The 25,536-nt window shown below is 37.0% G+C and overlaps 1 protein-coding gene across 1 annotated transcript in view; it reads right to left on the bottom strand.

The window, feature by feature from the left end:
• HHIP (hedgehog interacting protein) overlaps positions 1-25,536 on the bottom strand; it is a 94,248-nt gene that overhangs the window by 26,250 nt on the left and 42,462 nt on the right. Inside the window, exons 5-10 of the mRNA XM_047717553.1 lie at positions 9,310-9,461; positions 8,768-8,941; positions 7,948-8,091; positions 4,366-4,487; positions 1,923-2,046; positions 822-952 (exon numbers count right to left, since the gene is read on the bottom strand). Coding sequence (XP_047573509.1) covers positions 822-952; positions 1,923-2,046; positions 4,366-4,487; positions 7,948-8,091; positions 8,768-8,941; positions 9,310-9,461 — 847 coding nt within the window. The remainder of the gene's footprint in view (positions 1-821; positions 953-1,922; positions 2,047-4,365; positions 4,488-7,947; positions 8,092-8,767; positions 8,942-9,309; positions 9,462-25,536) is intronic.

The raw sequence follows: 25,536 nt of genomic DNA, 5'->3' as shown, positions 1-25,536 counted from the left end.
AATAAATAAAAAAGAGAAGAAAAGAAAATATTCTGATTTAGATGGGAAACACACTTCTTTCTTAAGACCTAAAATTCATCTTGGAGGCTAAAGGAGCATAGTGGCCATGGTTTATTTGGATGCTGTTCTTTAAATAGGGTCATTATGAAAGCTACATTTATCTCTATAATTTAAAATTAGGAGCATTTTCACTCTTCGATGGTATTCCAATTTCAACTTCTTTTTGCTTGTAAGCTGTGCACATTTTGATAACATACTAACAAATATGGTATAGTCCAGAAGATAATTTTTATTCTGTTGGAAAGCAGAGCTACAAATTCAGCTTATCGTGTACAAACTGCATGCCTCAACGGACCCCCCAAAAAAACAAAAATTAAATGAAAAATTCAGAAATAGAGGATAAGGTGAGGCTGAGATTACAACAGATTTTTTTATTTATTCCACGAGGCATGGATAAGTGGGAAGTTTTCAGATAGAGAATAGAAACAAATGACTCAGATTTATCTGAAATATCAGTAGACATTTAAGACTTTCTCTCTTTAAGGACCCCAAAATTCTCTTTTGTTCATGCCTTCCATTTTCCTGCTCTGTTACTTTTATATTTTTGGAGTGGAAATAGATGTAAAGACCCCCAGAGAAAGGTCACTGGGAGAGAATACGTAGCTGGGCCGTCTCTAATCTCCACGGTAGGTCACCCTTGCTGCGGGTTATATCGCCAGCAAATGGAGGGCGAGATTGTTACACTTATTCTTCAGAGCAAAACAAAGCCTCTTGGGTAAGGGAGTGAGAATGAAACTTCACAGAAATAGTTTGTACAGTACCTAATTCATCTTCTCCAAATCCCAATATGTGACCTGAAAAGTAACCTCTACAGGAACCACTGTTGCCCAGACAGAGTGGTTTTTCTTGCCATTGCTTGCTCACGGGACTTTGCTGGAGGGTTAAGAAATTCCTACAACAAAAAGATACCGTAAACTTACAATGAAAATATGCTTTTGCTTAAAACTAAATAAGTTAATCAAATGCTTGGAATAAAGTTCACAATGTATAAGTGTTGTAAGATACACCTGTCTTCTAAAGGAAAAATATTATAGCCCATAATGTGTGTGAATACTGTGAAATTCTCATGTGGGGAGAAAGTACTTAAAGATAGTATTTTGTTTGGAGGGGGGCACTAAAAGTACCTGAGTATGAGAAAAGCCCTCCCCTTCATCCAGAGAATGATACTTCCTCTCCAGGACTAGACTCCATGCTGTGCTATTAATCAGAGAGAGGGACAGGGGGAAGATCATGGGGTCAGTAAACTTTTCTAGTTCCTTTTAGTGACCAAGCATAGAAGCTCTGCCATATGCCTGAATGCCAGTGATTTGGGAAACAAGATTCATAATCTGGGTTTCATCACTAAGAGTTCCTGAGAATTATCCACACAGTGACCTATAAAAAGGAGGCTAAAATTTAATTATGTAGTATTCTTACTGATAGAGACAAATTAAGTTCTGTTGTTAAAAGTTCTAAAAGTCTGGCAAAAACAAAATTCCTTAGCCTTCCAATTTCCAAATAATTTGGAAAATATTTACACAAGTCATGTATAACAATAGTTTTCAAATTACTCATTGTCATGGTAAATTTATGTTAAGGATGAAGGGAAAAGCTTACATAATATGAAAAGTCCATCTGAAGACTTCTCGGTTCTTAAAAATTATTTCATGAACTTAATCAAATTTGTTTAAAAAGCATGTCTTCGGAAGTTCTTTAATTAAACCATCATACATAATGAAACAAAAAAGAAAATAATAATGTTCATGTGTGTCCCAGACCTGATCCCCAAAGAGAGACAATCATTTGAATATTTTATGGCAGTTTGCCCCCTAATCAATGGATATGTCATCTGATACATCAAATTGTGGTATCAGGGAACCTACCCATTACGGTCTCCAAACACATAGCTTCCGTACAGTCTTTCCGACTGGCAGCCCCGGTAAACAAATCCACCAACCAAAGGACCATTACTGAATGGCTTGAATTCCAAAAGTGATGGCTCACTTTCTGGAAAGAAAGAAACATAACATTAGATCAAATGAAACATTTTTATGAAATAAAAGTAACAGAGGCCAAGTAATATTATCATAATATTATTACGGTAATTTACGTTAAATCTAAAATATGTTCCATGATACACAAGATGAATCCTTGTTCTAGATATTTAGTAAAAATAATTAAGTCCTGTTGCTTAAATAGTATAAAATACAAAAAGCTTCCATGCAAAGCTTGCTGAAATGGAAATGCTCCGCAAATGCTTGCTGTTATAATTGCCACAGATACCAAATTTTCAATGAAATTAGAATCTGGATATTTTGGAAACCATGGTTATTTACTTAAGAATCAAAAGACTTACACAAAATAATTGTTTTAAAATGGATTTTTTTTTGTAGAAATGCTTCTGCATATATTGAGTAAATTAAGCCAGACCACTGTCAAGTTATATAAAATGTTTGAAAAATCATATTTTAATGAAAAGGAAAGTATAGTACATAAAAGGACTTTAAAACCACATTTGTATATTTAAAAACATTGTCACTCAAGTGATATCTTCATTTAAACTAGTTTAATAGTTTTGTTTATGGAGTTCTATGGCTAACAATGTCTAATGCAGCCATTCTCCCTAATTACAAGTGTATAGTTACATATCTCAGACTTTCCATGCATGTCATTATATACTTGACTATACATACGCTAATTGCAATGGAAAAGATCTAAAGCCAGTTGCAAATTAATCTGAAAATTACTTATTATGTGCTTAATGTCAAATAAGTCATTATCAACAGGCAGTATTTTAAGCAAAAGCCTTTGTGGGAAGATGGTAATTTTAAAGTAATTCTCCCTTCCCATGTAGTTATGGTGACTGTATTAGAAAAAGTAGAAAAGATTAAGTTTTAACCAGTTCAGTGAGAGGCAGCATAACTGAATGATTAAGGTCATGAACTCTGGAATCAGTGGGGCTGGCTTCAATCCAGACCTTGCCACTGTATGTTGTATGATCATTAACCTCTCTGCGTCTCAGTTGCCTCATCTGTACAATGTGGCCAATAACGGTGCCTACCACACAGTTGTTCGGGGAATGCAAGGAGTCAGGTTGGTACAGTTACTACAGGGGCTGGCATGTAGTAAGTACAGTGGATGTGGTTATCTGGGTTTTATTTTTGTTATCTGCTTTATTGCAGTAAAAATGACAAAGTTGTAAAGCATTTAAAGTGTACACCATGGGGATTTGCTCTATACATATGCAGTGAGAGGACTCTGGGGATGTGTTTTGAAAACAAAAATGTAAGGCTATCAATATTGTAGCCAGTTGCAGCTGAACCCCAATTAATGTGATTGGAGAATTTAATTTAATCTGCACAAATATAACCAAATTCCATCAAACCAGTGACTCATATAAGATTTTTTTTCAAACCGTGTCATTCTTTGGTTTGGCTTTTATAAGTTACACACACACACACACACACACACACACGAATGAATACCTGAAAAAAAAAATAAAGTGAAATAACTGAATACCACATGAACTAACACAGCTGTTTCATTCCTGGTGCTAAATAAATATCTGTATTGAATGAGTAAATAGAAGGAGTGATCAATTTAATAATCTTAATCTACTGTGTTCCCTGAATCATAATAATTTTGATATATTGCTTCCTCCAAAAGGAGTAAATACTAAAACACTAAAAAGTGTTAAGTTTTCTGGCCTTCATTATTATCCAACTTAATTTTTATATGCATCTCTAAAACACTCCAGTAATCATGTTATTAAAAATAATGTCTAAACACCCCATTTTCATGACTTGCGTAAATAACGTGTTTTTACAAGTCTATTATGTTGTTTTCTCTAAAATAGGCACTTAAAAAATTGCATTCTTATTTGAAACACTTACTATTTTTCTAATTGCTGAGACTAGCATATAGGGTATTGAGAAATTTCTTACCTTGAACTTGTTTTTTTCTGCTGTATGTAAGATGTTAAGACAAGTTCTCCTTTATATATTAAATAAATAGCAGTTATTCATTTTTGACTCTCAGATGAGCAAAATATAAACAGCTAATTTTTGAAGGTCCATTAAATTTTTGGACCTACAGAGCACACTTCAGTCCATGGGAAAGGTAATTACCCAAATGGAATTCCTAGGGCTTGTAAGCATCACTGGACCTTTAAAAACTTGTGCAATTTACTCCCTTACCACTGTTAGGTCAGTGTTTTTATGCTTTCCCAAATGCTCCTTTTGTAGAAATCCATTTCTCTTCAATTAATGTATTAAAATAAAACAAGGCCCAAACTAAAGCCAAATCAACAAATTATGCACTACTTACCATAATCTTTCCCCTTTGTTATCTGTAGGATTCTGGCAGATGATCTGTTCTTTCCATTGGAGTCTGAACAAAGTATTGTTAAATTGATGTTTATATCAGTGGGATGGCGATCCACAGCACATCTGCATAACGAAAGAGGGACATCCATGATTTCTTGCCAGGATCTTTTCTAAACTCTGACTGGGGATTCCCGACATAGGAACCCCTCTGTGGGCTGGCAAGAACCCGCTGGCTATTTCCTTGGGATCCTCAACAGAAACATTCAGATTTGTTTGTTTACTCTGCTCAAGCTAAACAACCTCTGGAGAATATTTCCTAATTTTTCTTGGTATCTCTCTCTAGTATGAATGTGCATAGAGACTTAAAACATTTGTTAGTGTGTTATTAAGGACTGTCACATATATAATGCACTGGTAAGGTATGCAAGCCAGTGGTATCATCAACTCACATCAGCAACACACAAAATAGAATTAGTTTTGGTATTAGTTTTGTGTTTTGTACATGGAATTGTTATAGTCTAAAGCTCAAGCTGCTCTAACAAAGGAAAGAAAGTGTACGCTATAATAATATAAATAAAATAAAAGAAAGCCGGTTACCACAACCACTGAAGTCTTTTACCTTAACTGTGTCTTCATGTCACCCCCAGTCTGGAACTAGAATATTTCCATGACCTAAGCCATTGACTGTAAATTCTACGAGCACAGGGACCACTTCCAGCTTCTTTATCCCTGTATTTCTGTTACCCTATTCAAACCCAGGGTTATAAAAGGGGCTCAATATTTGTTGAATGTTTAAGTCCACGAGGGACTGGGCATGTGGAGTTTGGGTTGGGAAAAGAATGAAGCTGTATAATATAATTTTTGAAGTTCTCACAAATGTGGAAAACAGTGTTGCCTTGTTTTTAGGTTTCTCAACTTTGACATTATTGACATTTTGAGCCAGAGAATTCTTTGAATAGGAGACTAGCAGAGGGGAGGAGAAGGAGGCTCTGTACTGAGCACATAGGATGTTTAGGAGGATCTCTGGCCTCCAGCCACTAGATGTCAGTAGCATGAACCTTTCCAAAAATGTTCCTAGACGTTGCCAAATGTTCACAGGAGGCAAAATCATCCCACAAGGAATCACTGTTTTAGGTCAACAAAATGCAGTAATGACTTGACAACCGAACCAAACCATTAAATAAACTAGAAAGCAAAACAACCTAAGAGTAAGTTCTGGGTCTTGAGAAACGCTAAGAGTCATATGCAGCGATCATGTCAGCAGTATCAACAACTGTGGAACAAAAACTGGTGCATCCAAATGATCCCATTCATCATAGGGAAACTACAAGTCTGAGCTGCCAAAGAAGAGTTAGCTGTTCTGTGGCAACAGTCCCTTTATTGTCCTCTTTAATTCAGTGTTTCAGAGTACAATGCCTGGCAGGGAACAGGACACAGACGTGATATGACTTAAGGTGGAACTAAATCCATATAGGCAGAGAGAGCTTTCCTGTATTGTCTTCCTTTTAAAGAAGAAGAAACGACGACAAAAAGTTTGACCTCTTCTTATCAAGAAAGAAGCAGATCTGGAAGGAAAGCCCAGGCTTCCCAAAGGTGGAGATGCCATCAGGCCTAGCTCTGGCTGAATACTAAGGCCACTGAGAACCGCTTGACCCTTCTAACCTTTAGTTTCTTATGGAAAAAAAGAAGTTGGACAGTGAAACTCTGTAGGATACCCTATGGTGGATACACGTCATTATACACCTGTCCAAATCCATAGAATGTACAACCCCCAGTGAACCCTAATGGAAACTCTAGACTTTGGGTGATAAGGATGTGTCAAGGTAGGTTCATGCATTGTAACAATATCCCACTCTGGTGGTGGATGTTGCTACTGGGGAGGCTATGCCAGGTGTGGTGGTCGGGGGGTATATGGGAAATATCTATGCTCCAGGCCAGCTACCACCGAGTACTGCTGAGAGGCATAAATGAATTAAAGTGGTTGAGATACTTAGTTCAGTACTCTGCACCCAAGGTGCTTAACACAAGTCAGCTTTACTTTTAGCCACTAATTATCTGAATTTCCTTTCTGCTTTATTAAATCTTTCTCTGCTTGAAGTGCTCTTAGAGGGAGGCACAAGTTCCCTTTAGCCCCCTGCTGCCCGAGGAGGTAAGACTCCACGGCTTAGGCGTCCTGCCATATGCAAGATCTGTAAAGCGCCTCACCCTGCGTTTTTGCACGGAGGGCCCAGGACCCCCAGGAAGGTTGCACGAAAGCTCCAGTGAGACTGCCGTGACTCAGGGTGCAGGACTTCAAAGTGCTGCTTTGCGGTGGTATCTGAGAGTTCTGAGCTATAGGAATGGAATGTGACAGTTTCCTCCACATCCTGAACCCACCTTAAGTATTCCCTGTCGCACAGATTTTAAGATCTGCTGAGATGCCAAAAAGGAAATGAACTGTAGACTTGGACTTTGATGGAGGGGAGATGAAGGGCATGAGGGATTATAAAAATAAAAAGTTCAAGAAATACTCACCTTGCACATAGTGAACACTCAATAAACATTAAATAGCAATAATAACTTAGCTAGTAAATGAATGAATGTGGCCAAATATCCCATAGTATGAATAAGGGACCACAGATTGGATGAAGCCTTCATCATAGAATTGCTATAATATACTTCATAGCATTTTAAAAGTATACCCCAAATTTCTCACTCTACATCTTAGTACTCCTTTCTTTATAGTTCATTATAGTAAACAATCAATATGAATTCCTTTAGATTATAATTTTTTTTCAAGGGAAAAAATGTTAACATTGAGCTCAAGTCCTTACAAACTGATACTGTACCATTGTATGTTAAGTAAAGCTATGATAAGACCTGTAATTTATTTAAAACCTACCATGTGTGTCAGGCACTCTACTTTGTGCTTTACTTCTAGATTTGTAATAAATCATTATAGCCTTCTTGCAAGGTTGCTATTACCACCCCCATTTAATGTGTATGGAAATGGAACACCTCTTGGTTTCAGCTCAAGTCATGATCTCAGGATCATGATCCCAGTGTATTGATTCCAGGATTGTGAGATGGCAAACCGTGTGGGGCTCGGAGTTCAGCACAGAATCTGCTTAAGACTCTCCCTCAGCCTCTGCCCCTCCTCTCCTCTCTCAAATAAATGAATCTTAAAATAAATAGAAATAAATTTTAAAAAATTAATGTGTACGGAAAATTTCATTTAGAGGGGTTTAAGGAGATAATTTAGAAAGTTTATTATCTCTCTAAATTTGAACTGAAGTCTTAATCATTACACTGGTCCAACAGCGTTTTTCTAATAACACTCCAGAACCTTAAAGGAATTTTTCTCCATGAATTTGTTCTTTTCGGTATGTCCAATCTGCCTTCTCTATCTGCTTCATGCAGTAATAGAAGAAAAGAGTGCTCAGATAATGGGCTGGTGTGATTTCTGGAGGCTAAACCTTGGACATCACCCGTGGATGCTCTGTGTGTGGACCCCTCTTTCTTCTCCCAGTTCCCGAATCCCAGCCCGGCTTTAGAGCAGGCGGGTGGGGGCGGAGGGGGGGAGCGGTACAGACTGTGTTCTCACCTGCCTGGATCGTGCAGGCCGTGTGCAAACACTTCTGGGGGCTGGTTGGTGCTGTTGAAGTGCGGGTTGCTCCTCGGTATGGAATAAGGCACGCTGCACATATCCGTGTCCACGTCCAGCCGGAGCACCGACCCTGTGAAATCACTGCGAAATTGGAGGACAAGGTTCAGTGTTTTCTGCCTTTGTTACATATTTCACCTAAACCAAATGTGGGGAGGTTGCTCTACAGTCCAAAGAATCATTCCCTCCTTTGAGACGAAAATATTAAAGTTACAAAATTCCGAATCATGGGCAACGAAACCAGGGGCAGGTTGGTTTCAGACAAGCGTCAGCACGCCACGCAGCTCAATGGTGGCCGAGGACTGCAGCATCCACCGCGTGCCGCATTTTGCAGCTGTTCTTTCTCTTTTGCCGGTCCATGCCTTTCCCGCGCCCGCCCAAGCGCCCCTGGAGCCTGGGAGTCCAGCCAAGCAGGTGGCACGAGCTGCAGCGCAGAGCATGCGCAGGGAGCTGCACGTTCCCCGGGCTGTGTATCCCGCAACCCACGCGGCACTAATGCACTTTCCAACATCTGGGAACAGCGACTTCCAAATACACCACCAGTGAAAGACAGACTTCCTTATCATTTAATAAATGCAGACATCCATAACAGAAGTTAAATAGTTAACCAAGGCGACATAATTCAAAGACAAGTCTTTTTATTTATTTATTTATTTTTCTTCCCAAAGACAGTTCTTAACTCACTGGCCCTCACGCCTTTTGCCCTGGAATGGGATTTAAAAACATTTTAATGTCAAGGGGAACTTTTTTTCTTTTTTACCTTAAACCATCCATTTCTTCCATATCATCCAGTGTGATCATCCCATCACCGAGAATGACGTATAAAAAGCCGTCAGGGCCAAAGAGCAGCTGCCCTCCTAGATGCTTTCTGTGGAGTTCTGCGACTTCAAGAAATACTCTGGCTGTTCTCAAATCAACTTGATGGGGATTTTTTCTACATTGGAGGGAGGAAGCAACACCGTAATTGTTAAAGCTGTAAGGTGAATTCACCGGAAAGTAAACCGTACACAAATAGGGGAGGAGGCACTTAGTATGCAAATAAGGAAACATATGCTTGAAATGGATCTAATAAAAATTTCCGATAAGTGACATTATTTTCTATGTTTTAGAAGGAGCATGTAAGCTGAAAGATAACTGAGGAAAAGTGTCAAAGCTACCATTTCTCTCAGTTCTCCTTAAGGACACATATGCGGGTTTCAGCAAGGTGGAGATTGTGGCTTAATTACTGTCACCTTAACTTCTAAAATAATTAGGAAGAGAAAATAAAACTGAAAAATATGTCACGGGGCATTTTTGTGATACCTGGATACTGTGTATTCCACAACTCGAAGAATGTGGTCATGAGGCCCGATAGCCCATCGTTCTTGGTTGGTGGTATAAGACACATACAGCTTTCCATTTTTCTTGTAATTGGGATGGAATGCAAGGCTTAGCAGACCTCTTTCATCTCCTCCCTGCAGTCAAATGAAAAACACAAAGAATTGTGAAGTTAATTATGTTCTTTATTGTGTTTCAACTGGAACCCCAAAAGAGTCTCTTTCTTTCTTCTGGATAATCTTTGCCCAAACTCTTTTCTTTTCTTCCTTGCCTACTGCACAAAAAAGGATTATAAAACATTTCACTTTGCGGAACTCTTTAAGGGTTAGAACAAGACAATTGTCTTGTGTGGTTATCTAGGCACAAGACCCTTACCCCACTTTTGTCAAGTGATTTGTGTGTGCAATCTCGGGAAGCTAGGGAGACAAGTTTAAGTGCTATGCAGAATTCTTTGCCGGGTTACTAGGTTGCTTGTAGTTCATAGAAGACAAATAAAAAGGTTCATAATCAGCAGTCACTTCTAATCCAAGTCTCCTAGACCTAAAACACAGTGTGGCCTGCCAACTCCCACTGTCTTGGCAATATGTTTAGAAAACAGTTAAATTGCTTGTGTAATATGTAAACCTTTGTTTTACCCTGGAGGCATCTACATCAGTTGTCACAACGATGGTGGTCTGTTCATCATAACTAGGTAATAAGCAGCCTTGGCCTATCTACATAGGAATGAGGTATTTTTACATGTATCTTTCACAGCATAGAGCTTTTCTTTATAGAAGGATGGAGAAACCAGAGGAGGCTAAAAACCAGGGCTGGCTTGGGGGTGGGAGAAATACTAGAGAGGAAAGGGGACACTAGGAAATAAAAGAAAGATCCCAAACAACTTTCTTTGTTATTATATGAATGTCAAGGTTTGTATACGTTAGGCATGCCAAATGCTGTAACAATTAAAACATCATCATGTTCTTAAATAGAAAGGCATTTTATCTTTATTTTCTGCTAATTCAGCTTGATGAAACTCAATATGGTCTGAGCATTTGTTTTATCCCACAAGTAGTCTAGGGGTTTCTATAATGAAATTAAAGTATCTGAAATTATCTAGATCAGAGTTTTAAAGTTCAAAGTCTAAAAAGCCAGGGAGCTCTTTCTCTGTAGTCTGAGGAATTATCCAAACCGGCGCACGGCGTGTCATGGAAACTATGAAGCAATTGTGGCTAGGACATCACCTTACCCACACGACTGCATTACAGACCACGTCTCCTGTGGCCAACAGCTGGAAGTGACCCCATAGGCGTCTTACAGGAGGGAGATGATCTCCAGCACTGTGACTTCTTCAAAGGTCATGCTCAGTAATGGAAGCACCCTCATGCTCTTGTCCCCAAAAAGAGCATGTGTTGCTACCAAAACTAAGAGTGGGTGTGGTTTGGATTCTACATGGATTGAAGAGTTTAAAGGTTTAGGCATCAAAGCTCACTTAAAGTAAACTTTGCTTGATTTATCTCCTGGATTAGAGAAAAACTGCTTCAGATATATGCCATCCAAAGTGGAGACATCCAAACTTTAAGAGCGTGTAAATACTAAAATGGATACAAATAGCCAGAACACTACCAAAGCATTATTCGAGTGTCAAAAAAGTCAACCTCTTCATTTGCATGTCACAGTACGCTTGGTAGGAATTTCAATGAAGACAATCTCCCTGAACGGTATGGATCTAGGACCTAATGATATGATTAATGGAAATGAACCTTTGTTTTTCAGATTATCTTATAGTGATTTTAATATTGATTGGATGTTGCTGTTTTTTAATATTTTCATTAAACAAATATTTCCTCTTATGAGACATTGAAAGCTGGGATGCATAACTAAGACTGATTGTAGAAAAGCACATTTAAGCCTCTTTGACGGATAAAAAAGCTGAGGGATGGGATTTAGTTTGTGATTAATTCCTCTTCCGAGTGTATTTCACTTTACAGCTGTGAGTGCAGGATAAGGACTTTGTGCCCACTTCACAAATATTTGTGCTCCAACTATAAGAAGCTTTTGCTGAAAGTAGTTCTTTTGTAGTTTTTAATCAAATCATTTGAGATACATTTTGAGTTGGAAAGCAGCATGGCTTAGAATTTGCTAGTTGCTTTTCGGGAATTAGGAATGTAGAATTCAGGTACTGTAAAAAGATAGGGAAAGAGATTTAAACAAATCCACAAGTGACAGAAGACAACGGTTCACTTTAGAGAGTCACCTATCACATGAATGAATTTGGGGGCATCACTGGCATTTGTTGAAGTGCCAAATACAGAAAAAGAATGAGACATGTAAATGACCAGAAAATAAATTTAAAATGGAATCTTAGAAAGTCCATAATTCTGAATTTTTCGTAGGATTTACCTTTGTTTGATTATGACAAATGATTTCGTATTTTTAAAGTCAGCTTTGAGGCACAAAGTAGTGATCTGGTTGGCTTAGAAACATGACTGATTCCTAAGTTATTTCAGAGAAATACTCACTTTCATAACTATATTGATGAAAAGTTTAATGTATTAAGTAAGTAAATATACTAGAATGTCTCCCGAAATTAGCTTTGTAAACTCTGTAGTGTAACATGACTCCTAAATGTTCAGAGATTGAGAAGGGGGGATATATCACCACTGTCAGGAGATTAAAGTATCTATAGGCTCACGTTTAGCTTGAATTGGCCTTCAGAGTTACATCTTCGATTTAAAGTATGTGACTGACGAATCATGATTTACCTCTCAAATGCAAACGTACATTTGAGGTAGGGGCCATTTTTCAAGATTTATATGGAGAAACAGGTTGATTGGGCATTAAAGGTTTAATTTTGGAGCAAGGTCTGCTAGAGTCTACAATGCAGACATTTGAGGCCTCCAGGGCTCTCTGGTTGCTTCAACTATGGTCTTCACCAGGGAAGTGCCCAGCCTGAGACCCTGAGCATTGGTGCCAGAAAGCAGGGCAAACCAGCCAGACCAGCTCTCAGGAGAAAGCCCTTGGGCTAATGTTACTAACGTTATTGACTCTTCTTCCTTCCCTTTTACCTCAATTATGTGTAGCTTTATGGAATGAAAATCATGCACTGCTTCCAGAAATGTCAAATTATCAAATTGTTTCTAGTGAGCATCAGGGAGAATGAACCTCTAGTGATTAGTTCAGTCAAGCTGGCTGAAAAGGGAGAAAGACAATTAACAGAATGGCAAACGGGAGAGTCATGGTTCAGGGACATTGACTTCTAACATTATACTTTTGGAAACATTAACCAATGTCCAAAATGCTTATCCTGACTCATGTGAAAAGCTGTAATTTATCAAAACGTGCCCATTATACTCTGTACTCTATTATTTATACTGAATGCTTGATGTGCACCTTGTCTTTCTGGGAATGTACATCAGTGCTAGAAATTGGCAAGTAATTTACAAATAACACTTTAGGGTTCTCTTAGTTAGGGGCTAATGCCTTTCTTTTTCTTTTTTTTTTTTAAAGTTTACTGACTGAAACTTCACCCAACCATCATAGGCTACCTGCCACAGGACACTTCCTTTACCTCTGCTTAGCATTCTCAAACTGCATCAACTTCTGGGCAGCACCACACCAAGCACAAATGACTTATCAAAATCAGATAGTTGAATGATTTGAAAATAATGTCCTTGCATACTTTGAATTGACCCATGTTTCAGAGTAAATCGTAAAACTCTCTTAAGAGACCTTAAATAAGTAATTAATTGCCATTCTAGTTATCATTCAGCTTTCAGGAGCAATTTCGCAGGCTCAACAGAAAAGAGTAAAAAACCCCAGAGAGTATTGATGAATTTAATGTGAGTACAAGATCAGATGTAGTCCTATAGTTTTGGGACAAACTCTTCCCTGATGAACACATCAAAGTTCTCCTCACCGATTGACCAAGAATATTCCTCTTCTTTGAAGAAAATGGAAATATCTATTAGAATAAGAGAGGTAATGATAAAATGATTATATAATATATATAATATGTAAGATAAATATTATATATATAAAGATTCTTTTTTTAAGAGACATTGTGGGCATGGTTTTTCATTATGATTTTTAAGGAAAACATTCCCTTCATACTTTCAATGTGGCTAAGGTCAATTTTTTCTGAGCTCTATCTTTAAAATTTGCCTTAATCTTTTCAGGGAACGCTAGCTTATATATTTTAGGAAACAAGACCGGGCAGCACTGAACTATAAGCACCATTTCTCACTTCTTCTTACTTTTTCTTAGTAACCCTTTAGCAAGGGACTAGCTTCAAGTTTGGTAGTTTACAGAAGAACGGCCTTATGGTATTGAGAAAGCAATGAAATGTAAATTAAATGAAATAATGCAGTGTTAAGTTCATGATATGCCTTGTTATATATAGTCTTTGTAAAAAAAGAAGTTTGTATTTGATATTCGTTGAACAGGTATTTATCAAATACCTACTATATGTTAGGCATTGTACTTGGCACCAGGGATAAGAACAATTCTCTGTCCCTCAAAAGATAAGAGTATACATGAAAACAGATAACAAAGTCAGATAACAAAGTAAGTTTTTTGTTGTTTCATTCTCACCAAACTTCTTCATGATGTTGATTTTTGGGTGTGGGGGAGGGGGAGAGTTAAACATGGCTACACTATTAGAAATGCACACAGCCTGAAAAACAAGTATTAAAGGGAGTAAATACATATTCTGGGTAACTTTGGACACACAGGCTAACTAGTATATTAGCACCCAAGGTTTCTCCACTCTAAAACTTTGTAAGGAAAAGAAAAAAAAGCTTGGTTTTATGAAATCTAAATTACATGAAGAATGTTAGGTTGGGTTTCTGCAAACAATAAGACCATCTTCCAATTTATTTTATGCATATGACACAGATGTGAATGAAGACCTCTAGTAGAATTGGTGGTCTCTTAATAATAAAGGACTTTCTGAGAATTAATATAAGAATAGTGAGGTGGTATTTTTTAAACTGTTTATAAAATATATACTTTTATTAGGAGGCATGTCTCCCTTATTGTTATTCACGTATCTATATTTTGTGTTCCTACACACCAGGAAAGGAACAAGAGAACTTGGACACCAACATGGGCTCCTCCTCATGCAAAAACCTTTGCTTCTCTTAGGCTGGAAACTTTTGCTATTCCGAAATGAGAAGTAGGTTTATTTGAGAATTGTTGGTTCAAATACAATACCAGATGTATTCATTTTTCATTGCTGCTATATAAAAATTATCACTTAGTGGCTTGAAACAACACAAATCTATTATCTTAAAATCTGTAGGTTAGCGTCCAACATGGGTCTCCCTGGGCTAAGATAAATGTGTCAGTAGGGCTGTGTTTCTTTCTGGAGGCTCTATGGGAGAATCCATTTCCTCTTCCTTTCCAGCTTCTAGAAGCCATCTGGCACTCCTTGGTTTTTTTCCTCCTCCCTCCATCCTCAAAGCCTGTAACAGGGATGAATCTGCCTCCTGGGCACCACTCAGACCTCCTCTGCTGCCTCTTCCACTTTTAGAAATTTGTGATGCCACTGAGCCCACCCAGATAATCCAGAATAATCTCCCTATGTGCTGTCCAGCAACTCAGTTCCATTGCAACCGTAATTCCCCTTTGCCATGTGAAGTAACATATTCCAGAGATTAGGATGAGGACATCTTCTGGGAGGAGGCATTATTCTGCCTACTACATGGATATTTTAATCTGTTTTTCAAAAAGGATCCAAAGTTACTTACGACCTGAGCCATCCTAGCCACATCCTACTGTGAGCATCCTGAAATGTGGAGCTCAGCACAAGTGGACCTCATCTATGAATTCACAGAGATATTTCAGGGAAGCTTTGTCACAGCAAGCACCCTCTCTTGGCTGTCAGTTATGAAAGAACAACCACCGCCCTCTAGATGACATAATAACACCTTTCAGAATTGAGGAGGAGGAGAAGTAGAAGACCATTAGTTAACATGTGGACACATATGAATTGTCACAAGCAGAACTGCTGTGTTAATCACAGGATGCAAAGAAGGTAAAAAGTAAATGCAGTAGACAAACCATTTCTACAAACTAGAGGATTTCAAGCTCACTAAAACTGTATTATTTTGTTTTGTTCATAAGTTTTGAAACATACTGTAGAGTATTAGTTTCTTCACAAATCCTGGAAAAGATGAGAAGAAATGCTTTTCACTAATTCCAAAAGTATAACTTGGTCTCAGAAGGAGTCAGTTCCCTAAGGATCCTGAGTCAGCTTATAATATAGTTATGGTATAATGAAAAATATATTTGGTCTTTGTCCTGGGTTCCTGGTCCAGAGCTCCTAAAACAGCTGGAATTTCCTGAATGACAGGGGTGTCTTTTGTTATTCACAATAAACCCCTGTCAACCTTACCTGAGTCTATGCTAATGAAGTCACTCTTGGTGGGCCCCTGGATAGCTTTAGGATGAGGGCTGGTGGCCAGAGGAGCCAAAAATGTGATTAGCATTAGCAGATTGGAACTTTCAGCAACCCCTCCAACCTCCAGGGGGGGAAAAGAGACTGAAAGTTGAGTTCAGTCACCAGCTCACATGATTTAATCAGTCACATCTAATGATTAAATGATAAAGCCTCCATAAACCCCCTATGCAACAGGGTTTGGATAGCCTCCCGGTTGGTTAACATAATGAGGTGCTGGGATGGTGGCATGAAGGGCCCTGTGCTCCCTCCCCCATACCTTGCCCGATGCATCAATTCCATCGGGCTGTTCATGAGTTGTAGACTTTATAATAAACCAGTAAAAGTTAATAAAGCAATTTCCTGAGTTCTGTGAGTTAGTAAGCCTGAGGAGAGGTTTATGGGAACCCCTGAATTTGTAGTCAGTTGGGCAGAAATGTGGAGAGCCTAGGCACACTATTTGCAACTGGTCCCGGAAGTGGAGGCAGTCTTGTGGGACTGAGATTTCAATTGGTAGTGTCTGGGCTAACTCTGGATAGTTAGCATCAGAATTGAAATTACTGGACACCCAGCTGGTGCTGAATAATTGGTTGGTGTGAGCAAAAACTCTCATTTGGTGTCAGAAAGCACTCCAGAGAAAATCTGAGAGGTTCATTAGCCCATCCGCCTTGCCAGGGAGAAAGAGAGCATGATCTACTCTGTTGAAGAAATTGAAGTTAAAGAGTACTTGGGAAAAATTTGGTAGTTTTCCTGTCATATAAATCTTTCTTAGAGATTAACATTTCCATAAAATGTCTTGTGTCATTTTATTATTCACTCTTTGTTGTTTTTTTTTTTCCACCTAATTCTCTGAGAATGAAAGCAGCCATAATATACTGCAGACCTATTATAATAGTCATAGTTTTCTTCTTTTCTTTTAAAACGTCCCCTATTTTTTCAGATTTGGCTTTTCTTTTAGATATGTTTTTAACTTACTCTAATTATTCTCTTGGTTTCCTGAAAACTGAATTCTTTTCAAGGCACTGTCTTGTCTCTTCAAGGCTGTATTTTTGTTTCATCGTATTCACCCACTGTTCTAGTTCTCCAAGAAGTATACACAATTTTCAAATGCTTGCAGGACCCAAGCTCGCCTCTACCACACTTCCCTGACAAAGAAATCTGACCTGTTTCATATGAGGTTGGAAAGCTGTGGGAGGACACCCGGCAATTCGGAGTTTTTAGGAAGTTTCTCATGAAGTATACGATTTCTGTTATGTAGCAATTGGTCCATGCCAAATCTGTGTTCAGGACTATACGTTTTGTCTCCTGAAGCCAATGTGAAAACAGACTTAAAAAGTACAAATGAGAGCTATTCTGGATAGAAACCGCTAGACCACTAGCTTTCCTCAACAATTCTCTTCCCCACTCTTTTCAAACATAAACAAAATAAATCAGTCTTGCTGGGTTTAAGTTACGACCTACACCGAGGAAAGATACTAGAAGTGGTTCTTTCTAGAAATCCAGCTTCCTAGTTGCTTCTTATTCCAAATATTAATGTTTTCTTGATATCTCACACCTATGGGGGAAAAAACATATAAACATACTCAATTATGTACTTAAAAACTATTATGGCCTGAATATTTTATGTATAAGATTTATTTTACATAAACTTTATATTTGTCAGATGGAATGAAATTTCATATTTCTATTTTCCCTTAAGCTTTTCACCTATTTGAACTATGATATTTGATATAGTATGGCATATTAGATGGTGGATTGACTTGGACCTTTTATCTTGTCCAGGCTGTGGTGAGTTGCCATAAAACCTGTAATAGGTGTTACCCAAGGAATCCACTATGATACCAGGGAACGGCTTGAACACTGGGCTCTTTTTGTCTCAATATGTGTCACAGGATAATAGTATCTGTGGTATTCCAAAGTTCAGTTCTTTAAAACACCTTCTCTAAAAGAAAAAAAAATGCCTCAATAAAATTAAACTGTGTGAAACATCTATTTGAAATAACAAAATAATAAAACTACAAAAAGTATCAATTTTCCAAAGCAAAATCTTGACTCTAAACACTCTTTCGAAGAAGGAAATTTCATAGAGATGTTGGAAGCATTTAGAGAAAGCCAAGCTTTTATGCTGTGTGTTTAGGCTACATGAAAATAAATTAACAAGAGTTTGACAAAAACTACAAGAATATTCATGAGAAATTAAAAATGAATAAAGATGATAATCAAAAAGAGTTTTGTAGCTATACTAAACTTTGATATGACAACCTAGCGGTTTAATAGTTTTGGACCTTAGATTTGAAAAAGTACACACTTCTAGACTGAACTGTAAATGGATAAAATATTGGGCAGCGACCTTGTTAGACACAGCAAAATGTCAGATATGTAAATTAGGAACTAGACCAATTCTCCACTAGACTGCAAGCTGCTGGAAGGCAGGGATCTCTGGTCTTTTTGGTGTCTTGGGAAGAATCTTACCTACATTGGAAGCCTCATTATAAAGGTAACAGTGAATTCTTCCTATGTGCCAGAGACCATGCTAAGTAATTTACAAGCATTATCTTGCTTAAATTTTATAACAACTCTAGAGTTTAATACTATTTTGTCATTATCTTTATGTTCTGGATAAGGACACAGAGGCATAGAGGATTTAAATAACTTGTCCAAAATGTACAACCACAAGTGGCAAAGCAGAGATTGTGACTGAAGGACAAATAATGTAAACTATTATGTGACACTGCCCCACCAACTATTTCCTAAATGAAGAAATGAACAAACAATGGATAGATTGTATTTCCTCATCAGTATCCATTGTTCATGGCTTGAGGCATTTCTGAAACCATCTTACTAAATTTCCAAAGCTTTATGAGGAATAAAATGAAGGTTATAACTCCAGTTATTTTAACACAAAGGTTAAATTAGTTTTAGGGCAATGAATATCAGTATACATTTTACAATGTATATCAGTCAGCTGATACCTGACTATCTGGAAAAAAAAAAAAATCCTGATTTGTGTATATTTCCATGGTGTAAGTACTTTTACCATGGCCAATTTCAAAGCAGCAAGTTGATGTCACTGACTGGTATGTGAAGAGATGAGCACATTTAGCTCTAGCAAGCCCATGACCACCATTGTAGAATACTTCTATTCTCCTTCGAACCTCTTTCGTTCTTTCCCTCCTTTAATATCGTGCTCCTTTCTTTTTTCTCCTGCTTTAAAATTTTAATTTACCTGTCCCTTTCAATGTGAAACACCCAAATATTTTTGTGAGTTAAGCAGGGGTTTAAAATAATTAAATAAATCATTATTTAAATATGAGGGAGGAGGAATTTCTTACTGGATTTTTATTTACTTTATTCATTATTATTGTTGTTGCTTTTCTTACTGGATTTTTAAGTGAAACATATATAAAAACTAAAATACCACCTAAAAATAGAACAGAACACTCAAGAATCCTTTCAGCGGGTTTATTTGGTTATTTCATGGGGCAGGTGAAAACTTCTCAGAATCTTTCCTCCCACTCATAATGTTGCTTAGATAATCAAAGAATGTAAAATCACTTTGTAAATTCCACATGGTATTTGAATAAAAGTTAACTATTACAATGGATAGAGAGGTAAGAGTCATCCTCAAATTCAACTGACCTATAAAATAGTAAGATTTTGGAAGGGAATGTTATTTTGAAATAGAGAATGTGCAGTCCTACATTTTAATTGGATGAGGAATACATTTAAATTATGTATGGAAAGTATTATCTGCTGTCTACCATTCAAAGAAATTTTAGACTTCAGAAAACTATAAGCATATTTATACTTATGGAATTTATACATATTTATACTTATACTATATTTATGGAAAAGCATATTTATACCTATATTTACCACTAGACTACCACATAGCTTTGATAAAGAACACTCCATATCTCTTCAAAAGATTTAGATGATATCTATTACCAATGACTTATTAATAAATGATTTGCAAGACTGGAGGTAATCAGATTTTATCTTTGAGTTGAAACATATGTTTCAATTGGCCACTGTGGGATTATTCTTTTTTTCTTAGTTAAACAAATACATATAGTGTTCATACACTCTAAAGTTAAACATGAAGTGATTTCTTTAGAAATTAACCCCAACATTTGAATGTTCTCTAATGATACTGATGCAGATTACGATGACCTTTCCTCCCTACCAAAAACAAACTTTATCTAAAAACACACATCCAAGATTATGATAAAACATATGCATTCTTGATACTGACAAAGCTGTGACAATGAGTCAGAACAATATTGAGTAGTACAATGCACTTATATGAAGAAAAGATGCTGAATTTAGATTCAAATTTGTATATCCAGTTATAAACTAAGGAAGAATTTAAGATTATTCAAAAAGTGTATAAGATAATGCACATCCACTCAAAAATATACATATACCCAAAGAATAAAGGAAATATTTGTATTTGGGGGACTTTCATTTTTTCCCATCTTATACTGTCTCAGGGATTCCTTCCTAGGATCATTCTTAAAGTATATTATTTTCAAAAAATTGTTAAATTGATAAACTTTGGGCAAAACTTTCTAGAAATTTCTGCAAAGTCCCCAAATTAATTTTACTTGATGAGTAGGAAAAAGATGTCCTTCTATTGTTTTACAGCTTAGAAATATCTTTCTTAGAATGACTTGGTCTATAATAAGGAAAAATAATTTTTCATTGTTTATTAATAAAGATCTTAAGAAAGTTAATTGTTCTTATGTTTGTAAGAATAAAAGTAAATTTTTATGGAGTTATTAGGAATATTGAATCATTAATTGGAAAACTAATGAAATAAAATGGACTAATATAATTTCATTTACTATCCTTAAAACTAACATCTTTGAGGTACAAATTTTAGTCTGACCATTTTGTTTTAAACATTAAACCTAGAAATATAAAGCATGTTCCTTTGATAGTTTCACCTGGTCTATACCTCTGTGGCTTGAGAAGTCTTTTTTGTCCTGTCTGAAAATGGAAGATTCAGGGTGCTTTCAAAGAAAGAATCACAATATTAAAAATAAATGCTTAACTACAACAAAGGGTACAAAATTGTTTTTAATAAATTTGACCTCTTCCTTTTATCAAATTTATTGTTTACGATGTGTGGCTAATATGGTGGTCATGCAGCTAAAAGCATTATCTTCAATTCATTATATGGAAATATAACACTAGGACACTTGAGTTTCATAGCCATGTTTCACTGCTTTTTGCCATTAAATATTTCCTATTGTTACTCTAAGAACTCAACTGACTTATATGAGACCAAACATTAAACAATTAAGTAAGATTATTACTTTGAAAAGAAACCTTGAAAAAAAAAAAGCCTTCACAATTTAGACCACCAACGAGCACTAATAAATTTAAGAAAATATGAGATTTCCTCTATGTGACTTCTCTTCAAAGTTATACAATAGATTACTGAAACTTCAAGGTCATATAAGAATTATGGTACTTCGAAAATTATTTTCTGAGTAGGGTTTGTATATATGTAATTTGTATGTCAATTAAACTGACAATTTATCAAAATAGCAAAATCAAATTCTTTGAATCTTTGATACGTTCATTAATCACTATCTAGCAAAATGATAAAAACACAGGATTTTGGCAACACGAAAAAACTAAAAAATGATCAATTAAAACATTTTTGCATTGAAAAACCACCCCTATTCCAAAGTAACAATAGCTATAAATCAACATTTAGAAAACGGCTTTTGCTATGTGTCAGATATTCAAATTCAGCAACTCTTTTTGATATTTAACATATTATATATTTATACTAATTCTGAACAAAAACAATTAATACATTTTTCTGAAAAATCTATCCTGGGTGTTAAATTATATAAAAACTTAAAATATAAATTTTTGCAGTTCCGTGTTTTCTGTAATCAGGAAAGTATGATACTCTTCCATTAGGATGGAGTAAGTGTGGGAACCATATGTTATTACATGGTTTTTCAGGTACCTGAAAAAATCCACATTAAAGATAGGAAACTAATTATAAAAATGTAAAGAAAGACTAAAAGGAAGGCTTGAATTTCTTAAGTTCAAAAAAGAAAAAAAAAATCTGAGAACACGTACCTTGCCTCAAATACATGAGGATGAATTTTAAGGAGGACAATGTCTGGTTATTCACCTTTTCCATGGAAGTGTCACAAAAGGACAATTTTCAATGCACAGGAAGATCTGTTCCCTACAATTCTTAATATAATGCCACATTTTCTTTAAATATTTAGGGATAATAAAACTGGGGGCCAAAAGGGAGAATTTGGGGAAATTTCTGATATTCAAATTGCATGAGATTGTGTTCTTTTTTTTTTTTTTTAAAGATTTTATCTGTTTATTTGACAGACAGAGAGCACAAGTAGGCAGAGAGGCAGGCAGAGAGAGAGGAGGAAGCAGGCTCCCTGCTGAGCAGAGAGCCCTATGCGGGGCTCGATCCCAGGACCCTGGGATCATGACCTGAGCTGAAGGCAGAGGCTTTAACCCACTGAGCCACCCAGGTGGCCCAAGACTGTGTTCTTAGATGACTGAGGGAAGCGCCAAAGAGAGAAAGACAAAGTAGAGTTTCCTAAGGTCTATAATTCAACATCCGTAGCAATTTGGACAAAACTGATGGCATGTGAATGCTTCCCATTTGAATGCACAGTTCCTGGTTGTAAATCAAATGAAGTGTTTATAAAGGTTCCACTTTCCTGATGGGCAGCACCCACCCTCTGCAACACCTGTAATGTCATTACCATTTATCCTCTCTGATGGCACAGCCCTTGCTCTCAGATTCCCAGCACTCCACTCAGTCATCAGGGGTAAATATGGTAAGCCAGTTGCTTCCGTGTCATGGTGCATCAAATTCCTATCCATTCGTGTTGAAGAGCATGGGCTCACGGGTTCAGGTTGCCTGGGTTTGGAACTTGGTTCCTTCACTTGCTAGCTTTTTGACTTAGCCTCTCTGTGTCTCAGTTTAATCACCTTCGAAACAGGGACATTTCCTGTCTCCTAGGTTGTCCAGGAGTAGTTAAGGGAGAAAGTATAGATTGGGTCCCCCACGCTGTTGGTACTCAGTACATGTGAGCCACTGTTACTCTATGCCATGGCCACGGCTATTGTGTTTTAGTTGGTGAAAGAGATTTCCAACAAGTGAGCCCTCAAATAAATACATAATTAAATTTTGAAAAGGACTCTAAAAGAATAGGGAGTTAGGGGAGATCCTATCAGGGGAAATCTAATTTAGAGAGGGGGGTCAGGGAAGACCTCTGTGAAGATATACATTCAAGCCAAGACTTTGGGTCGGTGGGGGGCAGAGAAGGAAAGGGGAGAAAAGTCAGAGGAAAGAAAAATAGCATCTCCCAGAGAGTTTTATTGAGTATAATTCTTTGGGAAAAGAGAAATGCGAAAGAAGAGCACAAGAGTGTGGAGACTCTCCCATATTTGCTTTCTGACCATGGGAGTGTTAGGGATCTGAGGGCACACATTAATGGAGTGGAACAAATTTGGGTTCTTCACTATGAGAGCTGGGCTTGAATCCTTGCCTTCTGACTTGACAGGCTGTTTGACTCTGGGAAAGTAATAGAACACCCTTGAGCGTCAGGGTTTTTTCTACCGTAACTGAATTATAACTTCTATTCCACAAGATTTTTTTTTAAATGACAAATCCACAAAATGAAATTTCATCATTACTAGCACTCAGTGGGTGCACATTTGGTGCTCACAATCAGCTCTTTTCTTCCTCCTGTGAGACGGCAGAGAGGTGGGCTTGTAGTTCATGTATGAGACAGAAGGCAACAGGTATACTCTTCTTAAAGGTAAGGGAGGATTGAGAGTTTGAGATGATCATCAGGGATGAATCATCATTCATTCATTCATTCATTCACTGACTATCCTGTCAGAACTATAACCCCAAACTAAGATGTCACTCTTGAAAAGTAAAAGGTCAACTTCAAAAGAAAGGATAGGGCACGTGGGTGGCTCATTTGGTTAAGCATCCAACTCTTGCTTTCAGTTCAGGTCATGATCTCAGGGTCCCGGGATCAAGCCCAATGTCAGGCTGGGTGCTCAGCATGGAGTCTGCTTCTCCTTCTCCCTCTGTTCCTCCCACTGTTCTCTCTCTTTCTTTCTTTCTCTCATATATAAATAAAATCTTTAAAAACTAAAAAAGGCTAATTCAATTATACCTCCTAAGCACTTACAATTTTTTCATTTCAATAGGAAAAACTATTTTTTTCCATTTTGATGGCTTCAAGTGGAAAGCTGTAGTTAGATAAAAGGTTTGATTTTTTTCCTCATTGGACGGTGTGTGCGACAAGTGACTTTGGGGGTGAGAACCTTGAAAGAGGCATGATACACGTGGTTTCTCATATATTGCATTGGTAGTAAAGCTGCTTGTTTGTCTGTATGTTTGTATCATTTGAAATCAAATAAAGGAACCAATTTATAAAGGCCTTGTTATATATGGAATCTAAATTTACACAGGCTCATTCAGTTATATCAATAAAGATACTTATGTTTGTATTAATACATGATGTTTGAATATGAAAGAAGAAAATATAAACATAAACACGTTAACAAAAACTATATAGATACTTCAAGAATCATCATACAGTTAAAAAAAGTAAAATTCTTGAAACAGCAGTTCATCAGCCAAATTATGGACACAAATATCAGCAATATTAACAAAGTACTTTGTTCTTCTCTTTTTAAAATATTTCCAGACACAAAACATATTGCCTTTTATGTTCCACCTATAAGCCTGGATTGTGAGAATCAGGGACTCAGGAAATGTGAAATTATTTATCAGAATTAATATGCATGATTTAAAACTTTTAAAGGATTTTCTTCTTACAACCAAAACGTAAGGCCATGTTGATGTGAATATTAGAAATCCAGGTATCTGGAAGCCCACACTTTTATATAATGATAAAGTAATTTCTTTTATTGGAAAACCGGCAATCTTTCCATCATGTTATAAACAGCGGACTATCACAGATATATGTGAGATTGTATAGAGAAATCTCCAATATATAGTGAATATTATTTTGTATAATACCACACATCATTCCAGAACAGTCTAGAAGCAGGAAATGGCCCAAGACAGAACTGCCCTTATCAATGCTGGAGTAACTTTGGCATCCATCCACTGAGCTGGTTAAAACATAGATAAAGCTAAGTTTCCTTTGAACTAAGTAATTTTCTGAGACAAATCAAAATGGAGTTAAGAAAAGCATGGACAGGATAAAGGACGACTCATTTTTCTTCTTTGGCTATGGAAGTTTTTTGTTTCTATTGCCTGTGTAAGATGATTCGAACAGCCTTTCCCCACTTCTTTCACACAGATTTGTGACAAATAAATTCAATCGTTTGACCTTGCCTCCTTAAAACAATAACAAAACTTTCTGACTCTCACCACCTGAAGAATTAGTCCAAATTATTTAACAGGGAACAAAAACCCATCACAAGGCCGCCCTTATCTTCTTCTCCAGCCTCAACTTCCTGCTCTATCTCATGTTCTTCCCATTCGAGCCAGTCAACTTCCATCTTCCCTAGGCTCTCACATCCTGCTGCCGTGGCTCTCGGGTACTCGCTCTGCTTGGAATACCATCCCCATCTACTTGCTTGGGAGGAACCTGTCGATCTTTAAGACCCAGATCAGCTCTTCTGCAAAGTATTCTCTGACTCCAGAATTCAACATGCTTCTCTCTTTTCTCTCTGGTACTTTCTACATATTGCTAGAACACCACAACACTATCATTTCATTTTGTATAACACACTACCAG

Source organism: Lutra lutra, chromosome 2 (genome assembly GCF_902655055.1).
Source record: "Lutra lutra chromosome 2, mLutLut1.2, whole genome shotgun sequence".
NCBI lineage: Eukaryota > Metazoa > Chordata > Mammalia > Carnivora > Mustelidae > Lutra > Lutra lutra.
Note: the sequence above shows the minus strand (reverse complement) of the source record. Positions and strands in the feature narration are given on the sequence as shown.